Raw genomic sequence first — 22286 nt, 5'->3', positions numbered from 1 at the left:
GTGAATGTTTAATCGCGATGGGAAATCATTGATTTCGAATGTTTGCAGAGTTTAGTAGATGCGGCCTCCGAGTCTGAGAATAAAAAAATTACAGAATTTGTGAGTAGTCAGATATACCTATCGAACCGGTTAGAGTAAGAGTAGTTTCCACGGCTGAGAGAAGAAGAAAGGTTCAACTCCTTCTCACGGCGAGATGCCCATGTAGCTGGGGAGAGCCAATACTGAAAAATTATAGTTTTGAATTATAAATTCATGAGAGTTTCAAAATTGCTCCAGTACTTTCTACAATCACAAAAAAGCAAAAACAAAATGCAAACCTTAGACAAAGTTCCAACGGTCATGCATCTTTTCTTGTACATATCCAAAGCATCATCAACCGGCATGTATCTGACGTAGCTTCTTGAGGAAGCAATTGGCTTCTCAACACGCTTTTGGTAGTCCGGGCGAGTGAAAAGAGATGTGTTGTAGGCGTTCAACTTTCCCTCGAGCCAACGCTTAGTTCCGATGTCACGGATTCCAGAGTGTCTAGAGTAGACCTGCAATTTCATTAGATTTTCGATATGACACAGGACACAAATGGAATAATTAAGGATAAAAATCAAGACTGCTAACCGATTCCGATTGAGTCAAAATTCCTAGTCCAGTGTCAGTGTTTCCATAGCTGTATCTGACGTATGGGTACCTGAAAGTTCAGATTCTCATAAACGATCTGTGATAGTCAACATACTTGTCAGTGTAGTGTGGAGTGCTACGTTGAACTCCAACATTGTGGAATGGTGCAGTCTTGGTGAGAGCTGTGGCAGCCAAAGATCTTCCGAAAAGAGTTCCTCCTGAAAATCGAGAATTTTCTCATTTCAATTTTATTGCTTTTATTATTGAATTCGACACATGCAACAGAACGTTGTTCTTTATTATCATCTTATTTTCTTGGAATACGAATCGCGGAAGAAAAGCGCGTGGGTGTGAATTGAGCATCGAGCAGCTGGCTCAGAAAAGAGTGGCAAACGGATGAGAAAAATGAATTGCAATTCATTGTCCCTTCCGTTTTTTTCTATTATCCTGTTTTATTCAGTTTTGTTTCCTGCGAAGTGAACCAACAAAACAATACTGAAAAGTCTTTACTCGCGATGATGACAAAACAACCCGACACAACTGTAGAATTCAGATGAAATGATAAAGGACAAAAACGTTAATGGGATAGGAGAGAAGTGTCAAACAGCTAGAACACAGAAAAAGAAACCAATGACTCCGATGAAAACAACGAGTATGATGGAGCACGCGCTTTCAATGATATAAGATTGCCTACCACATTTGTTGATGGAACGAGACATGTAGCCACCACCGTATCCATAGTCCGGACGAGAGAATCGGGTAGCCGAGGTCGAACGGGTCACTCCGGAGAATGAGTTGGATCTGAAAAATTGTAGGATTACCTTAGAATTTTGACTGCTTCATAGTTTTTCAGATGTCATACTGAGTTGAGCACTGCTAGAGGTTCCCAAATTACAAAAAAATCAAGCTTGGTAGTATTCTCTCATGGATCCCCTAGTTGATTATTTTTAGTTTATTACATTGTCGACCAACAAAACTAATGATTTTCACTCTTATACATTCATTGTTTTTTCATTAGTATATGAAAATAATACTACACTATACTACAAATTATGACAGACTTCGTCGTTCTCAATTTCTTATCGCTGAACTAAAATAGTTTCTGATTCATGATCTTTACATACCTTCTCATAGCAGCTGAACGGACATCGCTTCTAGAACGAGTTAGTGGTGAGATATGATGAAAAGATGGAGAGGTGAGCAATTCCATTTCGATCGTCTGCAATAATGAAGCGGGATAAGATGAGCTAAGAGAAGTGGCAAGTATTCGAAGGAAAAGAAAAGAGAGATTGTGAAAAGAAACTGGCAAAATGTTGGCATTTTTACACTATCTTCGACTTGAAGAAACGACGGGAGCTAAAAAAGAATTGATCGTGTGTAGGAGAGAGGCGCTCGAAACATAAAGATCTATCTGCTCGTTGAGTGGGATCCCGGAGAAAGAAGAGATATGAGTAAGCAGTGATGGAAGAGAGAAGCAACAAGAAAACCACACATCTATCTGGAAATAAAGGAAATATATTGAATCGGTTCTTTGATATGTAAATTGATTCTTCAGTGAAATATTGGGTTGTTGCACAGATACACATTTCCGACAAGAACACAAAATCTCTCACATTTCCTTTTTAAAATTGTGGTTCGGCATACAAATTTATTGAGAATACAAATCCCTGCGTTTTTATTAGACGGATTCCCATGTTTTTTCCATTCTGTTTCCAGGATACGTTTGGAGACGTGGAATCCTCTTAGCTCAAGTCTTCTTTCTTGAAGAGAAAAATTTGTGTTTTTGTTGTTATTTCTATTGAAGCATGAATTTCCATCAGTAACTTAATACTAACTTGTTATTGGTTTTTTAGTAATTATTATCGATATCATCTTTGCTGTGTTGTGTACTCATTTCAACGTTTACTCCAAAGCTTTGAACAATGTCGGGAGGATCAACAAGCACGGGTTTGTTTTCTTTTTTAGTTTTTCTTTGATTTTCGAAAACTTCTTTTTTTAAATCAAACTCAAATTACCAATATTTGAAACGACTCATTCCATGGTTTGCGTCCATTTTTTCATTGATAAGAAAATTGGCCAATCACACTCTTTCACAAAGTTTATCAGTTTTCAATTCAGTGCTCCACATTATTGGAAATGGGTGTTTGTCTTCCAGTTTTTTCATCGTTTTTCATTTACAGCCATGGTTGTAGAAAATCATTATCCCCATCTTTCGGAACTCACTAGCCACCAAAAGGATAAAATTGCGGAACTACGATCGAAAACAAAGGATATTCTGGCCACGTTAGTCAAACTTGACGGATTAAAAATGATTTCTGATTTCTAGATACCCTGAGTATGATACCGACTTCTCATTACTCCGCTGGCTTATGGGATGGGATTACAAAATTGGTGAGTTTTCAAAAGAATGAATGCAACTCATAGCGCAAATTGTTTTTTCTCAGATGTGATTATTCCAAAGATGAAATACGCCGTTGAAACGTTGGTGAATCTCGGAATGAACAACCACCAGACAACAAGCATCCAACAAATAAATAAAGACATCAAGAATATGTCAGCTGTTGCTGAGTACTTTCCAGGAGGTATAATGGGACAGAGCAAACGAGGTGATGTGGTCTACATGCAAGCTATGGCTAAGGTGGGTGTAACAACATTTATCGAATACTAATTGAAAGTTTCCAGGCTCATCCAAAAACATTGGTGAAAGCAGGTCCAACATCCCAACTGTTCCAACTTTGTATTTCCGAGACGGAAATGTCATTCAAAATAATCCGCCAGACAGAAGAAGAAAAACAACGTAAAATGGGAGTAATCATCATAATGGATCTCGACGGTTTCAACATGGACTTGCTATACACTCCAACACTCAAAGTATACATGAGTTTGCTAACTATGCTGCAGGTATATTTACTTGTACTTTTAAATTTCATGTACGGATTATCATTTTAGAACATTTTCCCTGACTTCGCTCGCAGAATTTTTATTATCAACTGCCCAACAATGATGTCAGCAGTATATGCAATGGTGTCGCCTGTTCTGTCCTCTCAGACACGTGAAAAGGTAGATTGGCACTCTTATCCAGTCCATTTTTTATTTTGTCTCGTCAGGTTCGATTCTTGGATAAGGATTGGAAAAACCATCTGATCGAAGAGATTGGCGAGGAGAACATTTTTATGCATTGGGGCGGCAACAAGAAACACGAACATCCGTGTGGCGATATTCGAATGGGAGGAAAGGTTCCCGAGAGTCTGTGGTATGAAACGGGAAGAGTTGAAACCGAAAGGGTTTTTTGGAAAAAATATAGTTCAGAGTGTTCATTTGACTTCATTACATATTTTTGCTGATTCATTTCATTTCATTTCAACACATCAAGCTTTCAGGTACAATGAAACCCACAAACTTGAAGGAGACCGTACAAAGATTTCAATTTCTGCAAGATCTAAGACAGAGGTTTATCACATTAGCACTTAGCAACATCTCTGAACTGCTTGTGTTTCAGGTGAAGATGTATGGGGAAACCGGAAAGCACTTCCATTGGCTTTGGCGTGTTAGCAGTGGCGACATCGACTTTAGCATCGAAAAAGACGGTCGAGTAGTCAGTTTTAATTTTCTTATCATATTTACTCAACAAGATCCGACAAGTTTCACTCCACTTGTTTGCATGTGGACGAGAGAGTGGTCATTTTTTATCGGTCCCAATGTTTTTGAAAGGTTTTGTAAAACTTGAAGGCACAACTTCTTATCAACTGATGCAAGAACAAATAAAACAAACAAAAATGTGCACAATGATTTCTGTTTAGAACTTGATATCACTTTTTTCAGGTTTGGCCAGTTTTCCGATGCCTTACTGAATTCCATCCAGAGATCGGGTCTTACAAAATTGAGGAGAATGGAGAATACGTTTTTGTCTTTGATAATTCACATGGGAAAATCTTCGGAAAAGACGTCAAGTATAAGATTGTGTTGGAGTAATAATATGAATTGGCGGTTATCTTCTGATAGTAGTATTGTATGAGAAAATGGGATATTGAATACTTTTTTTTCCAAAAATGTGTTTTATGTGATTATGTTTTGTTATATTTTGGGGCTTATCATAAAGGTTGTGAATTATTCTGTATGAATAAAGAATATCATTGAAATCGAAAGTTGATATTGATTTATAATTTGGGCAGTCAGAATAAAAGGGGACGCTGAACTCTTTCTTCCCGACAAAAGTATAATCGACCCGAAGCGCGGCAACCGTCTTCCTCTTCTCCTTTCTAACGGGGTCAAACCAGACAAGTTTCGCTTTTGATGAAACTTTCTTTTCTTCCATTTCACCTGTGACCAAATTTTTTCATTATCTATCAGTTGAAAAGTCTTCCGAAGAAAACTGTGACCTAGAAAAAAGTATCATAAAGGATTAATCAGGTAAAACTGCAATCGGGTAATCTGGATCACTGTATCTTCAGCGTTTCTAAGTTTTTCCCGCGTTAACTTTCAGACATCCTGATTTTATTCATAAATATTTCTTGTTTAGATTATTAAATTTCCATATAGGTTGATACGACCGAAGGAAGTTCAGAAGGTCGTCTCATTCAAATTCATTTGTCGCGCAACAATCATATAGATCATTCTTATCTCGGATATAATAATAAATGCCATTCCGATTTCTCACAAAATTTGAATTTCACTCGAAATCGGTTTGCTTCTTCATCAATTCCGTCGCCGATTATCATGTGTTTACGCGCCGCGGAACGCACCAAATGACCGCGTTTGGCCCCTTATCATCATCCGCGTCTCAAATCTGGACACTCCCGAGAACCGACATCATCACATTTCACTAGCAAGCCACCAGGGCAAGTAGCGCTCGCACAACTTTTTCTCGGCCACCAGGCATCCTCACTCCGCCTTTCTCTTTCGTTATCTGTCCATCCATCTTGTTCCCTCCTGTTTTCATCCGTATCCTATCCTGTATAGCTCTTTTTTCAACATCTTTACGATCCTTTAAAAATCGCGGTTCCAATTTACCAATTAACTGAATTTGCCGATTTCAGAAATGAAGCATCTTTTGTTTCTAGCTTTGGTGTCTACAGTAGTCTCTAAGAATGTATTCGTTTCATCTCCATTTGACAACTTTAGAATTGAATGTCCCAAGAGGGTGAGTGGATTGCTTTTGCTTCAGTTTTATGCAAACTTATCTTCCTGCTTTAAGGCAGCAGCAACAGAACTGTCTGTTCGAATGGTAGAATCAGTTGGTCAGAAGCGTCAAGATGTGGTTTTCGATATGTCGTGTGAAACCGTCGAAGATTTGTATCCATGGATTAACATTCCGGTCGGCGTGTCAGATATCGAACGTGAAGATTGTCATTATTCCCAAATGATTGATCCTATTCTTGACGAAAACACAACATTCACATGTGCTCCAAGAGAATATCTTGCCGGAATCACCCGACTTTCTGACACAAGGTACTAAATAATTTATAGCTTTCTTTAGACGCCAACTGTTTCTAACCTCTAAACATATTTCAGAATCCAAACAATGTGTTGTCGGTTGAGATCTCGTGATGAGTTCAACTGCAAAGACTTGGTGTTCAATAAACCAATCGGATTGACGAGAAGCACAGTAATCGAGCATGATAACCAACTTATCAACGCAATCCGAATCGAGGAAAGAAACTATGTTGTGAGATTCTGTGATTTGGCACCTCGTGCGACGGGTTAGTCAGAGTTTGCAGGGCTACATGATTATCAAGTTTCAAGTCCCCTCCTTTTGAAAAGTGTAACTTTTTATCGCGTCTGCTAAGAGTTCGTTAAAAAAGACATCTGTTCAACATGTGTTGAAAGAAATTTCGGTTTTGTTTCGCTTCTTCGGTTTATTACTTTTTTGTGACGTCCGAAGCATAACAACTAGAAAAATAGAGTCTCAGGGGATTGAATGTTTCAATTCACCTTTTCAGCTTTAATTATGTCCGATGAGAAAATAAGATCCACGACTGCTGAACCAACAACAGAAGAAACGCCAGTCTCTCAAGAATTGGAATCAAATATGGATTCCGAGTCTGCACCACAACAACCAGCACAACACAAACAAGATCCATTGTAAATTAATACCTAAATGAAATATTTTACCATCACTGTTGATGTTATAGGAAAGTTGTGAAGACACAAAAGGGATCCGAGAGCGCACCAACTAAACTGAGAACTCCAATGCATCCACCACCAAGAATTGAAGCCGCTCCAATTGTTGAATTCCAAGAGCCAGCAGTACCACTCGTAGAAATTCCATCCGACACAGTTGATATCAGTGAGGCTGATTTGGAACCTCTCCCAACTCTCCGACCAGTTACCACCCGTAGACCATCAACTGTAAGTTGAACTGAACATTGATGACACTTCAACCAGATAATATTCTAGGTGTCCCTCGCCCTTGTCACACTGCCACCAACTACTTCTACTACAGAGGAGATTTCTGTTGAGCAAGAAATTCCAGTCACCGAACCAATTCCAGACGAGGAAACAACTTTCCCACAGGAAACGCCAGTTTTCAGTCAGCAGCTGGTCGAAGATATTGTTAAAAAGATTGGATCTGCTCAGTCAGAACAGAAGGCTGCACAAATATTCCAGCAATCTTTGAACAAACTTTTGCAAAACGCTAACGAAAAACCAATTGGTAAAATTAAGAGAATTGATATAGAAGTTTTTGTGTTCTTTCTACAGAAGCAGCAACACAATCAGTCGGACCACCAGCCGCCAGACCGCCACAGAATCTGGACAATGTTAATTTCGAGAATGTGCAATTCCCACAATCAGCAGGAAAACAAAGATTCTCCAAGGAACTTTTGGTATGATAATAGGTAGATAGCTGTTTCGAATTTTCTGTTACAGCCTCTTAGAAAATCTGTCGATGGAGAAGATTTCTCGAACTTGCAACCTGTGAATTTGGAAGGCCGCCGTCGTTCTCCTATTAGAACTCACAGACCACACGTAGTAAGCTTTGACGACCTTTCCGAATGATTTTCAGTTTCAAATTTTGTTTATTCTTTGTTTGGTCCAGTTATCCCACTTTTCCACACTTTCGGTTCCCTTGTCTCAAAAACCCTGTCTGTATATTGTTCACTGCTTTACTTCAGTTTCTTTCTTATTCACAGTTATTTCTCTCTCGTAATACAAATTTAATAACTTATGATTGCACTTGGTTCCCATAATAAATTCTCACGTGTGTTGTGTTATGCAGTGTGCTGTTGTGACGTGTTTTCCTGTTTTTTTGTCTTTTACAGAACAAAAAGCATAAAAATTGAGTTTAGGATATCTGGGATTCCGACGAAGATGAGGACACCGATAAGATCGTTGCCGAAATTAACGGATCTGTTGAAATGCATTTTGAGACAACGCTACCACCGAAAAAGGTGGGATCAGATCCGGTTGGAAAAAACTGTTTAGACAAGTTGCAATGTTCAGATTGTCAAAAAGATCATCAAAAAAGTGATCAGAGCTCATAGACCACGTACTACAACAGAAGCTCCAACCACTACAGAAGAAGCCACAACAACTGAGGAAGTGACAACTACGACGGAAAGAATAACGAGACCAAGAACTAGACCAACCACAACTACTACTGAAGAGCCAACAACCAAAAAAATATCCAACTCGTTCTTCAACTCAATGGAGCAAGATGAGAGAACGTCTCAGAAACAATATGCATCCGCTACTCCAGAGTACGTTTTCTAATTTTTCAAGATTTTTTGAAGATAGATTATAGCCATAATGTATTCTGTATCACTATTTATCTAATACAAATCAATGTCCAGAACATATGTTAGCTTAGAGATCACGACTGATTTCATATACATTAATTTGGTCGACTCGGATCAAAAGAGATTTCTCATAGATCAACCTGTTGCAGACCACGCCGTTTCCGCGGGAGGACAACCACTCCATCAGCCCGTCGTGATCTTCCGGTCACTAGACGAATTGCTGAAACTCGAGTCAGCCAACAGGATAACGCCAGATACATTGATGAGGAGACCCAACTGTCGCCTTTTGATGATCCAGTAAATGAATTGGAAGAGTTGAAAACTACAACAAGAGTAAATACTGGCACGTTTGAAACTTTGAAATAATTTTTGTATTTAAGCAACCTGCTCCAAGTCAAAGAAAGAAACCAGTCGAGGAGTCTCCAAGAATTGAATTCCAAGAAGATGAAGAGTTAGAAGATGTTATCACCAAGGTTAATGATAGTAACTTGAGAAGAGTCAGAAGATTCTCTGAGACATCCGGCCAAAATGTGAATATCAAAACATGAAAAATAGTAGGGGTTAGGTTGTGTGATGAATGTTTAGTGGATATCGACATTTGTCAAACTTTTTCAAATTTACCCTTTTTAGACTATGTTTCAAATTGTTATTAGTATTATGTTTATTTTAGCTTAGCGCTCGTCGAGGTGACATCCGTCGTGCTCCAGTCCGCAATAGTTTCGCTGAAGCTCAATTCGCCGACAAAGTGTCACTTCCACAAAAGGATGGAGTGAAGACCCACATCCCAAGGAACGGAATCCCAATTGGTGATCCATTTTGATCTGTTTTATGTCCTTTTTATAAATATGTCACTTCCAGCTCTCGACATGATGGAACCAATCTCAATGACGAATCTCGAAGGATTTAATTCGAATGACAGTGAAAGTATGTTTCCATTCTTAGTTTCAGCCTCAATGATCATATTTCAGCTTCCCAAGCGGATAATGACGGTCAGAATCAAAAGCCGGAGGAGAGCAAAGACGAAAGTAGAGAGGAGGAATCTGAATCCGAGATGATTGAGATTGACAATCAGGTGAGGAGTGCATTAGGATTATCTCGACGAATTGCTTTAATCTGAATGCTAGCTTAATCTTCGTTTTTAACCCCCGCATCCTTATTTCTTTTTCTCCCATTCCTTTTTTATGTTTCCGGATGTATGTCAAGAAACAGTCGGATGGTTGTCATTTTTAATCCTGGTCTCCCCACGCAAATATGCGTGCAAAAGAGGATTTCAATTGTCATACGTATAGATAATTAGGACAGATGAAAAATATATGTAAACATACACACAAGATGGCAACATACGAGCGAAATTTTTTAATAAGAGTGGTATGTGACGTGAAATGCGTGACTATGCCAGAAGAGGAAAGTGTAGTACAGGAACATAACAACAACAACATGCCTGTGTATAATTTTTTGTTACGTCATTATGAGTAACCACCGGGTGGACAAAATGAAAGGAAACTCGCGGAAAACCGGAACTCTATCCTCTAATTTCCATCTTGTGACACGTCTGTGATTTTGCGAAAAACCAAAAGAACTAGAGGAGATCGAAAAACCATGCACAAGAAAACATTTCAATACAGTTTAAAAGTTTTAATAAGAAAGGAGATTCTTGTACAAGTATGATACATACATTGCCAAGTGTTTGTTTCTTTACTTCCACTAACTTCCAGATTCCTGTGACATTCCCAACTCGTGCAACGCGTCCAACCACAACCGTTTACGATCCAAACGCATTTTATCATACCCCAAGACCTCGTCCCGCTAAGAAGGAATCAAGTAAGTTTGTACATTCTCATCCTGAAAACATGATCAACTCAATTGATAAATCCATCAAATTTCCCTCAGCGCTTAGTCTGCTCCTTGTGTTTTTTCGTATAGTTAAGCTCAAAAAAGAAGTGGCAAATAGGAAAAAAGGATTTGCTGTTTCTGTTTCCAATTATAACTCGGAAATCCAGTCCCATTGTCTTTCTTTTTTTTCATATCTAGTCGAAACAGATTCTATACATGTTTTTCGTATTAAAGTATAAAGAAAGAGATTCCACATTCTTCGGGATTATGGAACTAATATTCCAAGTGACTAATGGTACAAATAATCTGGTATAAAATAAGATAACGGATTGCAATGTCTGTTAATTTATTGGAGACAAGGAAATCTGAAAAACGAGAAAAAGATTCATTCGATAAGACGAGATAAACAGTTTCATCTTACAGTTCTCCGATTCTGTTCGAAGGAATCCGCCATCAGAGACCAATCCAATATGGTAATTGCATGTGGACTTGATCAGGATATTTGGACGCCAACACGTTGCCCTGAGAATGCCGATTGCTTCCCATCACATGACAGCCTCTACAGAATTTGTTGTCCTGTACACAGAGCTGGATAATCTCAGAATGCTACGTAATTTGAAACGAAAAATAATAATAACAACCATAATAAGTTACTTGTTCACACTTCCCTTCTTTAATAATACTAACCTTGAAAATGGGTTCTCGAACACTTAAAAGCGGTAGTTTCGTTTGATATTCAAAGTGTTCCAGGTCAATAAGATTGACATACTGTATTAATAAACATTTATATTTTCAATGTGTTTTCGTCTGAACCGAATGTTTATGTTTTTCAGAATTTTAGCCTTCTTGATGAATCTTCACTAACTAATTAGTTTTGAAATTCTATATTTGGATCAGTAACTCTTCAAGCTTGAAATTTGCATTCAGAAGACAGAACTTGATCATTGAGTTTTTCACAACAGGATACCCCTTTCCCTTTCCAGACAATCATAAATTTCAGGTGTCACCTATAAAAAGCGAACGCTATTTTGGGTGGACTAATGAAATCTTAGAACTCCTTTTCACAAAGTTTTTTATCTTTTCGTTCCCGGAACACAAGTCATTTTGCGTCAAAAAAAACTTGAAGAGTCTGGAACGTGCTACTCTGAAGACTTAATCGTGGGAATTTCGACCTAGACATTTTCTATTCAACGGGTAAAAAAGACGTCACTTGGTCTAAAGAACACCTGGCCCTTGAAATTTTCTCAAACTTCCGGACACCCCGCAAGTGTACCGGAAAAATGAAAAGGGTAATTTTGAGCTAAACATAGACCCAATGTCTTCTGCCTTGAACTTTAACTTTAATACAAGAAAATTTTGATTTTTAAATAAAATTCTCAAGTCTGACTGCTCGGAAAACAGTTTCCCCTCGGAAATCGACCCTGGAAACTTCACACGCCCAATATTCTAATTGAGAGTTAACAATAAATGTGACCAAACAAGGTTCGATGCTGAAATAATTGACGGAAATCTGTAAACTCAAGTCATCGTGCCTGACTTCCTCATTTTTTTGACACACGTCATATGAATTAAGCTCAGACTTGGAGCACGGAGCGACCGATTAACTCATGCTTCATCGCCGAGGTCCCGAGTCTAATTTTCCTTGTATTTTTGCAATTGAGTGTGAATTTTGTGTTTTATAGAGGGGGCGGGTGAACACGTATTCTAAGAAAGAAGGTTGACAAAAGGTTTCAGTGATCGGCTAAAGATAAATTCTTGAATAAAAACGATTGTGAAACTAAAACGGGGGGAGAAGAGCGGATTTACTTAAACCAGGTGATATGCAAAAATATCACCTGAATTCATGAAACGTAAACACTTTAGATCGAAAAACACAGAAACAGAAACCGGAATCGAAAAATCCGGAAAAAAGTGATAATTTGTTGAATCAAAGTCCAAAGCGGTCAATAATCCACGAGGTTTCATTTTTTCCGTTTATTCCGGAACATTCCGACCATCTGATGAGCCGGAGACGACAGAATTGAGCTGAATTGAACTGCATCTGTCTTTTTTCGGGTGGTATACTATTTCCTGTGCAAGCGACCAATCCTTCTATACAACTACTTCTTTTTTGTCGCTTTTCTTTGTTGGCTCCAAAAATAAAAACTTGTTCAAGTTTCAAATAAAGCAACACAAAGAGATAGAAATAGAAGAGGCAATAGTTTCCACTTCCTAGACTTCTAAGTGGAATTTGTTGGTTGACATTTCCAACCGTAAGCCTTTCATGAGTGAAGTCTTAGAGTATAGGTTATTTCTGGTTGTTTATAAAGCCACACAGCCTCTGTTGTTTTTATATCAACAGAATATGAATGCACACCTTCATTATCTGTAGCCAACTACTCGAACGGCAATGATAATTTTTTATATTAGAAATCTACTTACTGCAATACCTGATACGATGTTTGAAAATTTATGATTTCGTAATTATGTAGATTTTTGATTTCGTAACCTTGTGAGAATCAGAAGTCTCAAAAACAATGTGAATGTTTACAATTTCAAGTATTTCATCTGTTTAATGAAACTGATCGCATGGAATGGAATCAAGTTCTAACCGAACTGCTAAACAGGCTGAGACTAATTCGATCTCCAATTTCTAAAACAGAAAAAACAGCCGTAAAAAAGAAACAGGAACATCTGCATGTCGTCATGTTTTTTCATAAATTTTTCTTGTTTTTTGCTTTCTCTCACTGCCACTGCTACTGCATAGAATCCATGTGAATCTATTTCTGAGAAGATATTCTGATAAGTCACCGTTGTGAGCTTTTATTTATTTTATCTATTTCATCTGCAAAGAAAAAGAAGAGAACACAGTTTTTTTTTCATTTACACAAGCATTTATTTGAGTCCGAATCCAAATAAAATGAATGAATGAATAAATGTGTGATTGTTTCATAAAACAAAAATAAGAATGGAACGGATGAAAAAGGGTAAAACCGCCAGCAAAAATCACGGGAAAGAAAAGTTTTTACAAGAGATTGGGGGTTTCATGAACCAGTAAAAAATAAAGGATAATCGTTGGGAATTGAGAACTGCGGGAGGAGAAGCAACTGAAACAAAACTGGGGGCGAATAACTGAAAAGAAGCGGAAGAAGCTGAAAAACTGATTATCTAAGCAGTAGGTATACAATCGAAAAACAAATCACACAATTGGGAAGCAGAGACAGAGAATTGGATTGCTAGATGGGTTAAGAAGGGCCTTGGTTTCACGAACAGCTTGAGCTGGGATGTGTTCTACTTGGTTTCTAGATTGACAAAGGAGAATTCTCATACGCATACCCTCAGAATAATAAGAATGATTACTACCAAAAGAGGAACCTGATGAGACTGACATACGACGTGGCACCATTGTTTGAACATGATGATTGACGGAGAATTTGTAGGTCGCACGTTTCAGAGCTTCCAATGGTTGAGTGTTGTCACCATCCATGTTACGAACCAAACACAGAACCTTCGATTTGGCGATAACATGTTTCCAGACAAGGACTCCGAGTGTCATGAGTCCAAGATCATGTTGTGGCAATCCATCATCGAAGAGTTCTTGAGGAATATGAGCAGTTTCGAATACTTCAAGGTTAACACGTTCGTCGAATTTGGCCAAGTAAAGCATTTTGCCGTTACCCTCAGAAGCTGGGCAGCGACGACAGCTCAAGACGAAATCATAGTAGCAAATACCGTTGGCTGATGCTTCAAACACAAGGTCCGATGCATTAATGTCGAAGAGACCGGAGTCTTCGGCAAGTTCAATAATAGACTTTCGGGGCTGAGCCGATAGCATTGTGAAGTGAGAAATGAGTAAACTGATGTTGGGAGACTGAGAAGAAGCAACTGATTGGGGCGGGCTCGAACTCGGGTCGGCTCCGCCCCGTTCAGCTCGCTGTGCTCTCCCGCCTTGTGTCTCTCTACGGAAAGAATGACTCTCTCGCGCGGGGGCCGCTCTCCACTTCTGGAATAGTCTCTCGTCGCTTTTGATGGAAGCTAATAAACAAGGATATATGTTTAGTGGAACAGAAGAAAGCGTCTTAGTTTGTCCTTTAATGGAGAAGAAGAATAATAGCAGATTTTGCAGGAAACCATTGTAAAAGTTTAGACGAAAAGTTTAGAATAATGGGGAGTTTGGTTGGGGCACCGAGTACGATGACATTTCCAAAATTTTCACAGCAGACTGGATATTTTTGAAAACAAATATGGTTGAAAGAGCATTTCAGAATTCCAGTTCTGGAAAACGACCACCTCTATAAATGGTGCTCATCAGGACTGAGTTGTTCACGAGATTCTCAGTCTCTGAACCCTTACTAAAAGCGTGAAACTTTGTTTATCGTATCAACTTTCAGATTTTTTCAGGCGCATCCTCTTCAAAAAATCTTTATATCTAAAAATATCCAGTACGACAGATGATAACTAAAAACACCTTTTCAACCTGTGAAAACGACGGAACAAAAAGTGTCAAGAAGTACTCCGACAGAAACAAAATAACATATAATTTCTTATGCACGAAGGTTGGTTGAGTCTCCAGCATCATTCATCATGTCACCTATCTTTCTTCACTTTTCTTCTGATTTTTGATAGTTTTCCATGGTACCTCCGTTTTTTTCCCGTATTTGGCAGCCCAAGCGTGCAAAAAGCAAAATAAACGAACGCATAAATGACCAATGCAACGAAAAGCCCTCCCACTCATCTCCAGACATTTTTCCCTTGGCACCCTTCAGTTTTGTTGGGGTCTGCAAAATAAAATCAACAATGAAAAACGATGATCTCGGGTTTCGGGTCAACTCGGAATCGTTCTATGTGGGTGTGGTGTTGATGTATAGACAAAGGATGGTGTCACTTTGAGGGTCCTGGAGCAAAAAAAGTATTTTTTGCGCTTTTGCACTCATTAAAAACTTCACTCCCGGAGGATGACGCCATTTTAAGGCAATTAAACTTGTTATCGAGACCAAAACACTGCGAGCCTTTCTATCTTCTTTTTTTCAAAATGTTCCTAAAAGGGTGGTGTAGTTTTATATCATCTTCTTTTGAGGGAAGACCGCATGAATGCCGTTCTCTAAGAATGAATATTTAACAGGAATAATTATAAATAGAACCACATTCTTTTCACTGGCTGGCTCCAGTTACTGGAACCGGAATCAGTTTCTTATTTATTGAGGTTAATTTCCGTTTCTTCTGAAATAAGATTTGATCTACGTGAAATAAGTCACGTTCTACGAATGACTATAGTGAAATCAAAGCCAATAGTTTCTAAATTGTGTTAACACTCTTATCCATATGAATCTTCACTATACACATTTGTCACAAAAACCTTTTAGGGGTCACATATGATCTCCCAAACTTTTTTCTTCCTATACAACCTAAGACACATCATTTTCTAATGGAGTTGCAAGCAGTGCCGTACTGACATTTTTGACGTCATTGTCACTCACTTGGCATGTCATTGATGCGTGGGACCCATAAAACCAGACTAAGTAAAAGGTCCCCTTTAACAGAGACGAGGATTACGAATTGACACAATTATGGTTGACCGACAAAGCCGAAATATATTGTGTTTTCCGAAAGGAACGTCATTTTTTGAGAGGACAGGATGGTGTTTCCGTTCATCTCTGTCTTTTGTCGTGTTTCTGCTTTTCAGCATGTTCTTCACATAAGGTCACTATTTTTAGATCGGATAATTGGCTCTTCTTCTGTTTTGGGATGTCTAGGAAAACATTAGCGGGGGTCGTATTCGGTCTGACGGGAGATGGAGAAAGAAGAGCTTTGAGAACTTTTTCCGTCAACTTTTAGTGAAAACACTCATTGCAACCTAAGAATTGGTTCAACGACAAACAGATCTTTGGGTGCGTTCAATTTCACTTTTGAATGGTCTCGTTCACTCCAGACAGACATAACTCGTATTGTCAATTGTTACTACAAAAATTGGTTGGACGCACATCATCCAAATATTTCTAAGAAGTATTATAAAAAACAAGTCATTTTGCAACTAGTCATGTACTTGTCCTTAGCTGGCTTCAATTGACCTAATATTGTTTCGGCTCAAGTCCAAATCCTCCTACGCTTGTCTTAAGAAAACCGACTGAGATTAAAAGCCGTCTTAAGCAAGTGTGTCATCAATTTTCCCACATTTTATTTACGTCTCCGGGAACACTCAAAATAGACGTGTGCCAAGAAAAGTAAATCCGGATGATAACGTCGAAGTTTCCTGCAAAATGGCTTCTTTCCCTTTTTAGTTTTATTGCGACGGATTAAAGTTTGATTGAAATCTACGCAACAGATGGGATGCGCGTGTTGCGACAGATAATCCTTCTATTCATTCGTGACGCTTGACATTGAAATAGATTTATGAATATGCACCTAATCAGAAGCTATGGTTGCCCGCGTTTCTATTGACAAAGGAAATGAGATTCTCATCACGCGATTGGGATTTCTTCCGTTCGAGTAGACAACGTTATTTGTTAACTTTTTGGTACGAAGCGTACCCAGGTACGTGCGTTTTGTGTTCTACTACAGTCGTCATCAATGGCGTATTTTCCGGTTGAAAACCTGATGAAGAGGAAGATTCAGGGACTTATGAGATTGATGAGGGACTAGTTTCAGAGCACAAATTTGAGCATACGCAAGTTTTGCAGAAACTTGGAAAACAATGATTCACCAAACAAAAGTTGACATTTCTGGTAAATTAGCCAAATAATGGAGGGACAAATCGGGTGTAAGTTTAGTCACTCTCATCCATGAATGATGTTCAAGGCGTGCAGTGCGAATTGGACGGAAACAAGAGTTCAGACGTTTGCAGGGAATATTATTGACTCTGGAACCGGAATATTCAAGGAATCGGGTTGCAGCTTGATCTAGAAGCTTCTTTCTTTATTCCCGAAGATTTCCAGGTCACATTTTATTTAGCAACTCTATCATGCTGTCTATGGTTTTTGATGTACTTTCAATTTTCGATGACTTGTTTTTCCGGGTTATGTTATTTGTCTTCAATTGACTCAGGTCAGAAAATCCGGGTTGTGTCTTCGGTTAGTTGTCAGAAATACAATATCTTGACTAATCCAGTGACAAAGTCATTGTTTTGTCGTGTCACATGACCGATTCTCTTCATTTCCTTTTTCAGATATTGTACTCCCGTTGCTGACGTCGCAGTGTTTTCTGATTTTGTTGGCTGTGATAAGATTCCGGTCGTTGCACAATTACCTATGTATTCGAGTTTCAGTACTCCGAAACTCAACGATTCGTGAAGGGGTTCTGTATAATGATGATGATGCTGAGGGTTGATGGAAGAAATGTAGTGTCCGATGACAGGATAAGAAGACATATAGATGTCTGCAACATGCCATTAACGTCCAAAAGACGGGGATGTTTCCATAAAAACATCGTCAAATTCCGGAATTCAAAACAACGAAGAAATGAAGGGTATCTTGCAAAATCCTTTGTCACAACCGAATTCAAAAGACGAAACAAGTATGGAACTATAAAAAGGGATTCTGGAACAAAAGATGAATTCAATCAAAGAATCCTAATCATCATAAAATCAGCAACAATGAACATCCCATGACAAGTATGTTTTGTTTGTGGATTAAACCCGTTTTTTCGAAAAAAGAAAATAAATTGAAAATTGTGTTGTTGTCAGTGGTCCTATTTGTTCAGTGGTTTGAACTTCAGCGTTAAACCAAACAAAAATGAAATCATGGAATAAGAAATTAGTTGTTCATGCAAATCAAGAAAAATGAAGACACCCATTCAATCAACAACATTGAATTTTAAATTATGTCGTGGCAGTCCATTCGAAGTGTTCTTTTTTCTTTTTAGTTCCGGAACAAAATGTTGTTAGAACAATCTACATAATGATCAATTAGACATTTTCGAAATTTGTAGTCGGTCGGTTGTTCTCCGTTTTTCTCTCTATCCCCCATCTGCTTCAGATGAAAAGTTCTGCCCTTGTCACGTCATTTTCCAAGAGCAAACCATCTATCAATGGGGACTCGTTTTTTGACTTGTTTTGCATTCAGATCAACAACTCAATTTTCTAAACGTTAATTGATGCATCTTACTGACAGACGCTCAAAGCTTATTCAAAAATGTCTAAAAACAGAAAGTTCTTGTTTTTTGATACGGAAATAGTAACGTTTTCTAGTAGGGAGTTTTTTTTCTTCATCTGAATTTAACGGTCCCATTTCATCATGACTAATGCACGGGATGTTCATTCTCATATAACTACGTCACAAACATTGCAAATTCCGGAATGCGTTTCCGCACGAAGTCATCATCTCAAATTCAGCAGTCAAGATTGCGGACATCACGCGGAGTTAAAATTAGAAAAAATCGGAATTGTACAAGAAAAGAGCTTGATTAAAAAGCTTCCTTACTTTTTTCTCATTAAGATCTTGCTCGAAAATGACGAGTTTTATGGCTGTATTTTTTGTGTCAAAACTTCTCATTCGTTCTTTTGCAGAGCCCAAAATAGACAGGGACTAATAAGAAGGTCATGGGTTTCCATATAAATAAAGGTCTTATCGAAAATGTTAATAAGGGAGGTATAATAACGTTTTTTTTAAATTTCAAAAGTGTATATCTAAATGCAAATCGGCAAATATGCATAAAACGGAACGTCTGTTCTAGAATTGTCTAAGAGAGGTTAAACTATCAAGGGACCATCTCGTCAGAAACAATACACTTGGTATTTTCAGGGTAGAACTTGATGGCATTTACAATGTTTACTCACCTATCAATCTCAAATACCAGAAATAATTAGTAGTCAGTCTAGAAAACTCTAGTTGTACACACCTCCAACTCTGCTGAAAAACCACCTTTACCTTTGTAAAATTAGGGGTTTGAATAAAAAGTTTCTCAACATTTTAATACTTGAAAACAAAACATTCGGGAAGACAACACAAAAATATTTTATACAGATGCGTAGAGATTTTGAGAATATTGGGTTTCAAATGTTACACGTTTTGTGAAAAGACTCATGAAAACAGTCATAGATGGTAAACTCAAATGATGTCTTATGATAGTTGATAAATGTTACAGCATAGTTATTCTAGAAACTTCTAGCTTCTTCGCAGAGGATGAATGTCTAATGAGATGTCAAAATGTGTATTTTTGTCTTCACAAATGTACTATAGTCCCAATAGTCGAACAAAAAAGTTGATATTTCCAGAACATGTGAAATTGATGATCAATCACAACTGATAAAAAACTGTCACTTTGGACTTTGAACAGGCGTACTTCCTTGTTGTTTGAGTGTTTGGTAGAAAATATTAAAAATGCACCTTTATTTTGAAAAAAGTGAAAACGGATCATTCACAGACATAGTAATAGGTTAAGATAAATTGGTTTCAAATCATGAAGACACTTGGAATTATCAGACAAAAATCACATTAAATCCCGTTTTGATTGGCATTTTGTGTAGCTTAGTGTTGGGTTCCAGTAATGTACTTCTGATAGCGTTTTTCGTACTGTTGATAACGTGCATAGGCATATCTGAAAAAAAGACAATAAGCTGTAGCCAAAACAAATTGCATCATTTGAGAACAAAGTTTTTTCGTTAAATTTCTTAAGACTGAGAAAGCTTTTTTTGTAATATTCAGAGTATGATAAAACAAAGGTTTTACAAACTTACGTCAAATAATCAAAGTCGATAGTTGAGTTTTGTGCTTGAACTAGCGCCCAAACGGCCCAGAACAAATGTGCAGCCTAAAATGAATAATTGAATAACGTTTAGATACATACAGACTAACGGCTTCGAATAGTGGCAAGTTCTTGAACATTGAAGCAATTCGAGTATCACAATGCTCCTTTTCTTTTCCGAAACGGAGATAGTCATTGATGAAGAGCCATTTCTCGTCCTTTGTCAGACATTTCGAGTAGTCTGGTGTTCCTTCGACTCCTAAAATTGAAAATAAAAATTCAGCATGAACTTCCGCATGATTACCTGCATACTCGCAGAAGTGGTTGGCGATATCAAACAGAGCGTAGTTGGGAAAAGCATATTCGTAGTCGATGAATTCAATTGATTTCTTTTCCGAGTTGTAGACAATATTGTGAACAAGGAGATCGTTGTGACAGAATGCAATTGGTTCTTTCAATTTTACTATCAAGCTCTCGATGTTCTTTATTTCAGCCTCCAAGTCTTTTGGGAATTTCTTATCGAAAAATTCCTGAAAATATAAATTTGTCGACAAGTCAGAGTTTTTCTTTTATTACCTGCTGACAACTCTTCTCAAACTTCGGATCAAGTTGTTTCAGGAACGTTCTCATCTTGTCGAAAACTCGGGCTTTGCCATCATTTGGCACTGATGTATGAAGTTGGGCGATTCGCTTGGCAATGTTCCTGAAATTTAGGTTTTTTTCTCATTTGCAAATATTCGCGAAGGTAAACATACACATGGAAACGGGAGTCCCTCATCTCTTCGATCTTTAAACTCTTTCCTTCCAAAAATCCACAAATGAGCCCGTTTTTGAACTTTCCATAGAGAGGAGCTGCAAACCCATGTTCTGCCAATTGTCTCCACGCGGTCACCTCGTTCTCCCGATCAATGACCTTGCTTGTGTTATGACCGAAAACACGAAAGATCACATGTTCAGTCCCAAATCCAGCGGAGAAGATCTTATTAGTGATTCCAACGGAGAAATACTGAAATAGTATTGTACAGTGGATATGGAGACGTGAGATGAACATAACATGTTAGTGTTAGGAAATTTACTGAAACTGGTTGTTTTTCTTTTTAAAACAATTTTCCGATATTTGATCTTTGAAAAGGCAGAGAAGGTCAATTGCAACTGAATATGGAAAAATTATACAAAAAGTAAAAATAAAGTTTCAAATTTTCAGCTTCGAACAATTCGACTATTCATTTTTTGATAAACTAGAATTTTTGAATAGATCTCATAACTCAAAAAACATATTCAAAGCCAGTAAATTCTGTGTTCCAACTTACCTCAAACGTGATCTCAGATGGAGTCCATTCTGGTCGGAGCTTAGCAAGAATCGAACGTGCGGAGTTCTCGCATTCCTCTTGACTTGTGAGAGACAAATCCTCATTGAAGTCCTCAAACGGTGTTGCCATACCTATCGCTGAAATTGAAACAAACTTGTTTTAGTTTTTTTTTGCAATTCTTGAAAACTGATCAAAAAATCGAAAACATCTATCTTTTTCCCTCTGCCAATCTAATCAACAGACATTAGAACGGAACGATAAGAAATGAGAGAGACAATGAAAGAAAAAGATCATGTGAAAATAGTAGACGCAGTAATTCTCATCGTGTAAAGGGCATTTTTATGATTCCCGATTGTTATCGCATATTACTTCAGATTTCAGTTTCAATATTTCCAAATCAGAGCTTTTTTCACAATGCGGCGACATGCTCGTAAGTTTAAAAGTATCAGTCTTCCCTCTTTCGCTCATTGAATGAAATGGAAAACTTTAGAAATATCAAAAGGGACGAAAGGGTGAATGAAGAAAGAAAATGTGGGAAAAGAAGAGGGAGAGAAGTACTAAACAGAAAAAAAGAGTATCTCACGGAATCTCGTGTCAAACTGAATTTTCTCTCGGGTTTTGGAGATAATTCATTTCAGTTTAATTGAGATCTAGGTTTTGCGGTATGAAAAAGAGCCCGAGCAAACTGCATTCATGCAATTCTAATTATCGGAAGGTTGTTTGGTGTTAGAACTACAAGTTTGGCTGTGTTGTTTCACGAGCATTAAGGGAATCGTCTTGAAAACCTTGAGTGCTTCTCAACCTCTTGCTAGAAAAACAGAAGTGAGCTTTCTCCGTTTTTTGGCGAAATGGAGCAACTGCACATGAACGTGTTCTATCGAACAACTGACAATTTCAGTTGATTGCCACACTCCAGCTTCCAATTCACGGTTTCTTGTACCAATTAAACTTTGAAATATTAAATTAAAGCAGGTTCACGTGAATTGAACACGTTTGTGATTACCAAGAATGAAATGTGCGTACTTATCAGCTTGATTGATGGGAAGAGAAAACGTTCTTTATCGCATTTTCATTTCTCTCTTGAAAACTATTGAATTTCCTTCTTTCTGACGTAGAAAACGAAACAAAATTTGGAGAG

At 37.9% G+C, this 22286-nt stretch overlaps 5 protein-coding genes across 5 annotated transcripts; 2 read left to right on the top strand and 3 right to left on the bottom strand.

Annotated features, from left to right (window-relative positions):
* Window positions 1–51: 51 nt before the first annotated feature.
* GCK72_024130 (uncharacterized protein) lies at window positions 52–1822 on the bottom strand (the record flags this gene model as incomplete). The annotated part of the gene is made up of 7 exons (XM_003118151.2): window positions 52–73; window positions 118–221; window positions 318–536; window positions 613–682; window positions 728–830; window positions 1307–1413; window positions 1737–1822. The coding sequence occupies 7 exons, from the start codon at window positions 1820–1822 to the stop codon at window positions 52–54; spliced, it is 711 nt and encodes a 236-aa protein (XP_003118199.2).
* Window positions 1823–2794: 972 nt separating this feature from the next.
* On the top strand, window positions 2795–4584 carry GCK72_024129 (uncharacterized protein; the record flags this gene model as incomplete). Its single annotated transcript, XM_003117987.2, has 9 exons — window positions 2795–2895; window positions 2939–3003; window positions 3057–3250; window positions 3295–3513; window positions 3562–3672; window positions 3720–3865; window positions 3993–4062; window positions 4112–4207; window positions 4435–4584. The coding sequence occupies 9 exons, from the start codon at window positions 2795–2797 to the stop codon at window positions 4582–4584; spliced, it is 1152 nt and encodes a 383-aa protein (XP_003118035.2).
* Window positions 4585–5650: 1066 nt separating this feature from the next.
* GCK72_024128 (uncharacterized protein) lies at window positions 5651–10777 on the top strand (the record flags this gene model as incomplete). The annotated part of the gene is made up of 17 exons (XM_003117752.2): window positions 5651–5752; window positions 5807–6060; window positions 6124–6311; window positions 6552–6693; window positions 6744–6960; window positions 7009–7264; window positions 7312–7436; window positions 7480–7581; window positions 7899–8000; window positions 8053–8309; window positions 8498–8681; window positions 8729–8821; window positions 9019–9154; window positions 9207–9272; window positions 9317–9420; window positions 10064–10169; window positions 10605–10777. 17 exons carry the CDS (start codon window positions 5651–5653, stop codon window positions 10775–10777), a joined length of 2607 nt encoding a protein of 868 aa, XP_003117800.2.
* A 2582-nt stretch (window positions 10778–13359) lies between these two features.
* GCK72_024127 (uncharacterized protein) lies at window positions 13360–13995 on the bottom strand (the record flags this gene model as incomplete). The annotated part of the gene is made up of 1 exon (XM_003117804.2): window positions 13360–13995. The coding sequence occupies one exon, from the start codon at window positions 13993–13995 to the stop codon at window positions 13360–13362; it is 636 nt and encodes a 211-aa protein (XP_003117852.1).
* Window positions 13996–19621: 5626 nt separating this feature from the next.
* On the bottom strand, window positions 19622–21277 carry GCK72_024126 (uncharacterized protein; the record flags this gene model as incomplete). The annotated part of the gene is made up of 7 exons (XM_053735737.1): window positions 19622–19691; window positions 19831–19904; window positions 19949–20097; window positions 20143–20368; window positions 20415–20541; window positions 20594–20844; window positions 21149–21277. 7 exons carry the CDS (start codon window positions 21275–21277, stop codon window positions 19622–19624), a joined length of 1026 nt encoding a protein of 341 aa, XP_053579303.1.
* Window positions 21278–22286: the final 1009 nt, after the last annotated feature.

This window comes from Caenorhabditis remanei, chromosome X (assembly GCF_010183535.1).
Source record: "Caenorhabditis remanei strain PX506 chromosome X, whole genome shotgun sequence".
NCBI classification, from domain to species: Eukaryota; Metazoa; Nematoda; class Chromadorea; order Rhabditida; family Rhabditidae; genus Caenorhabditis; species Caenorhabditis remanei.
This window is presented reverse-complemented; position numbering and strand designations above follow the sequence as displayed.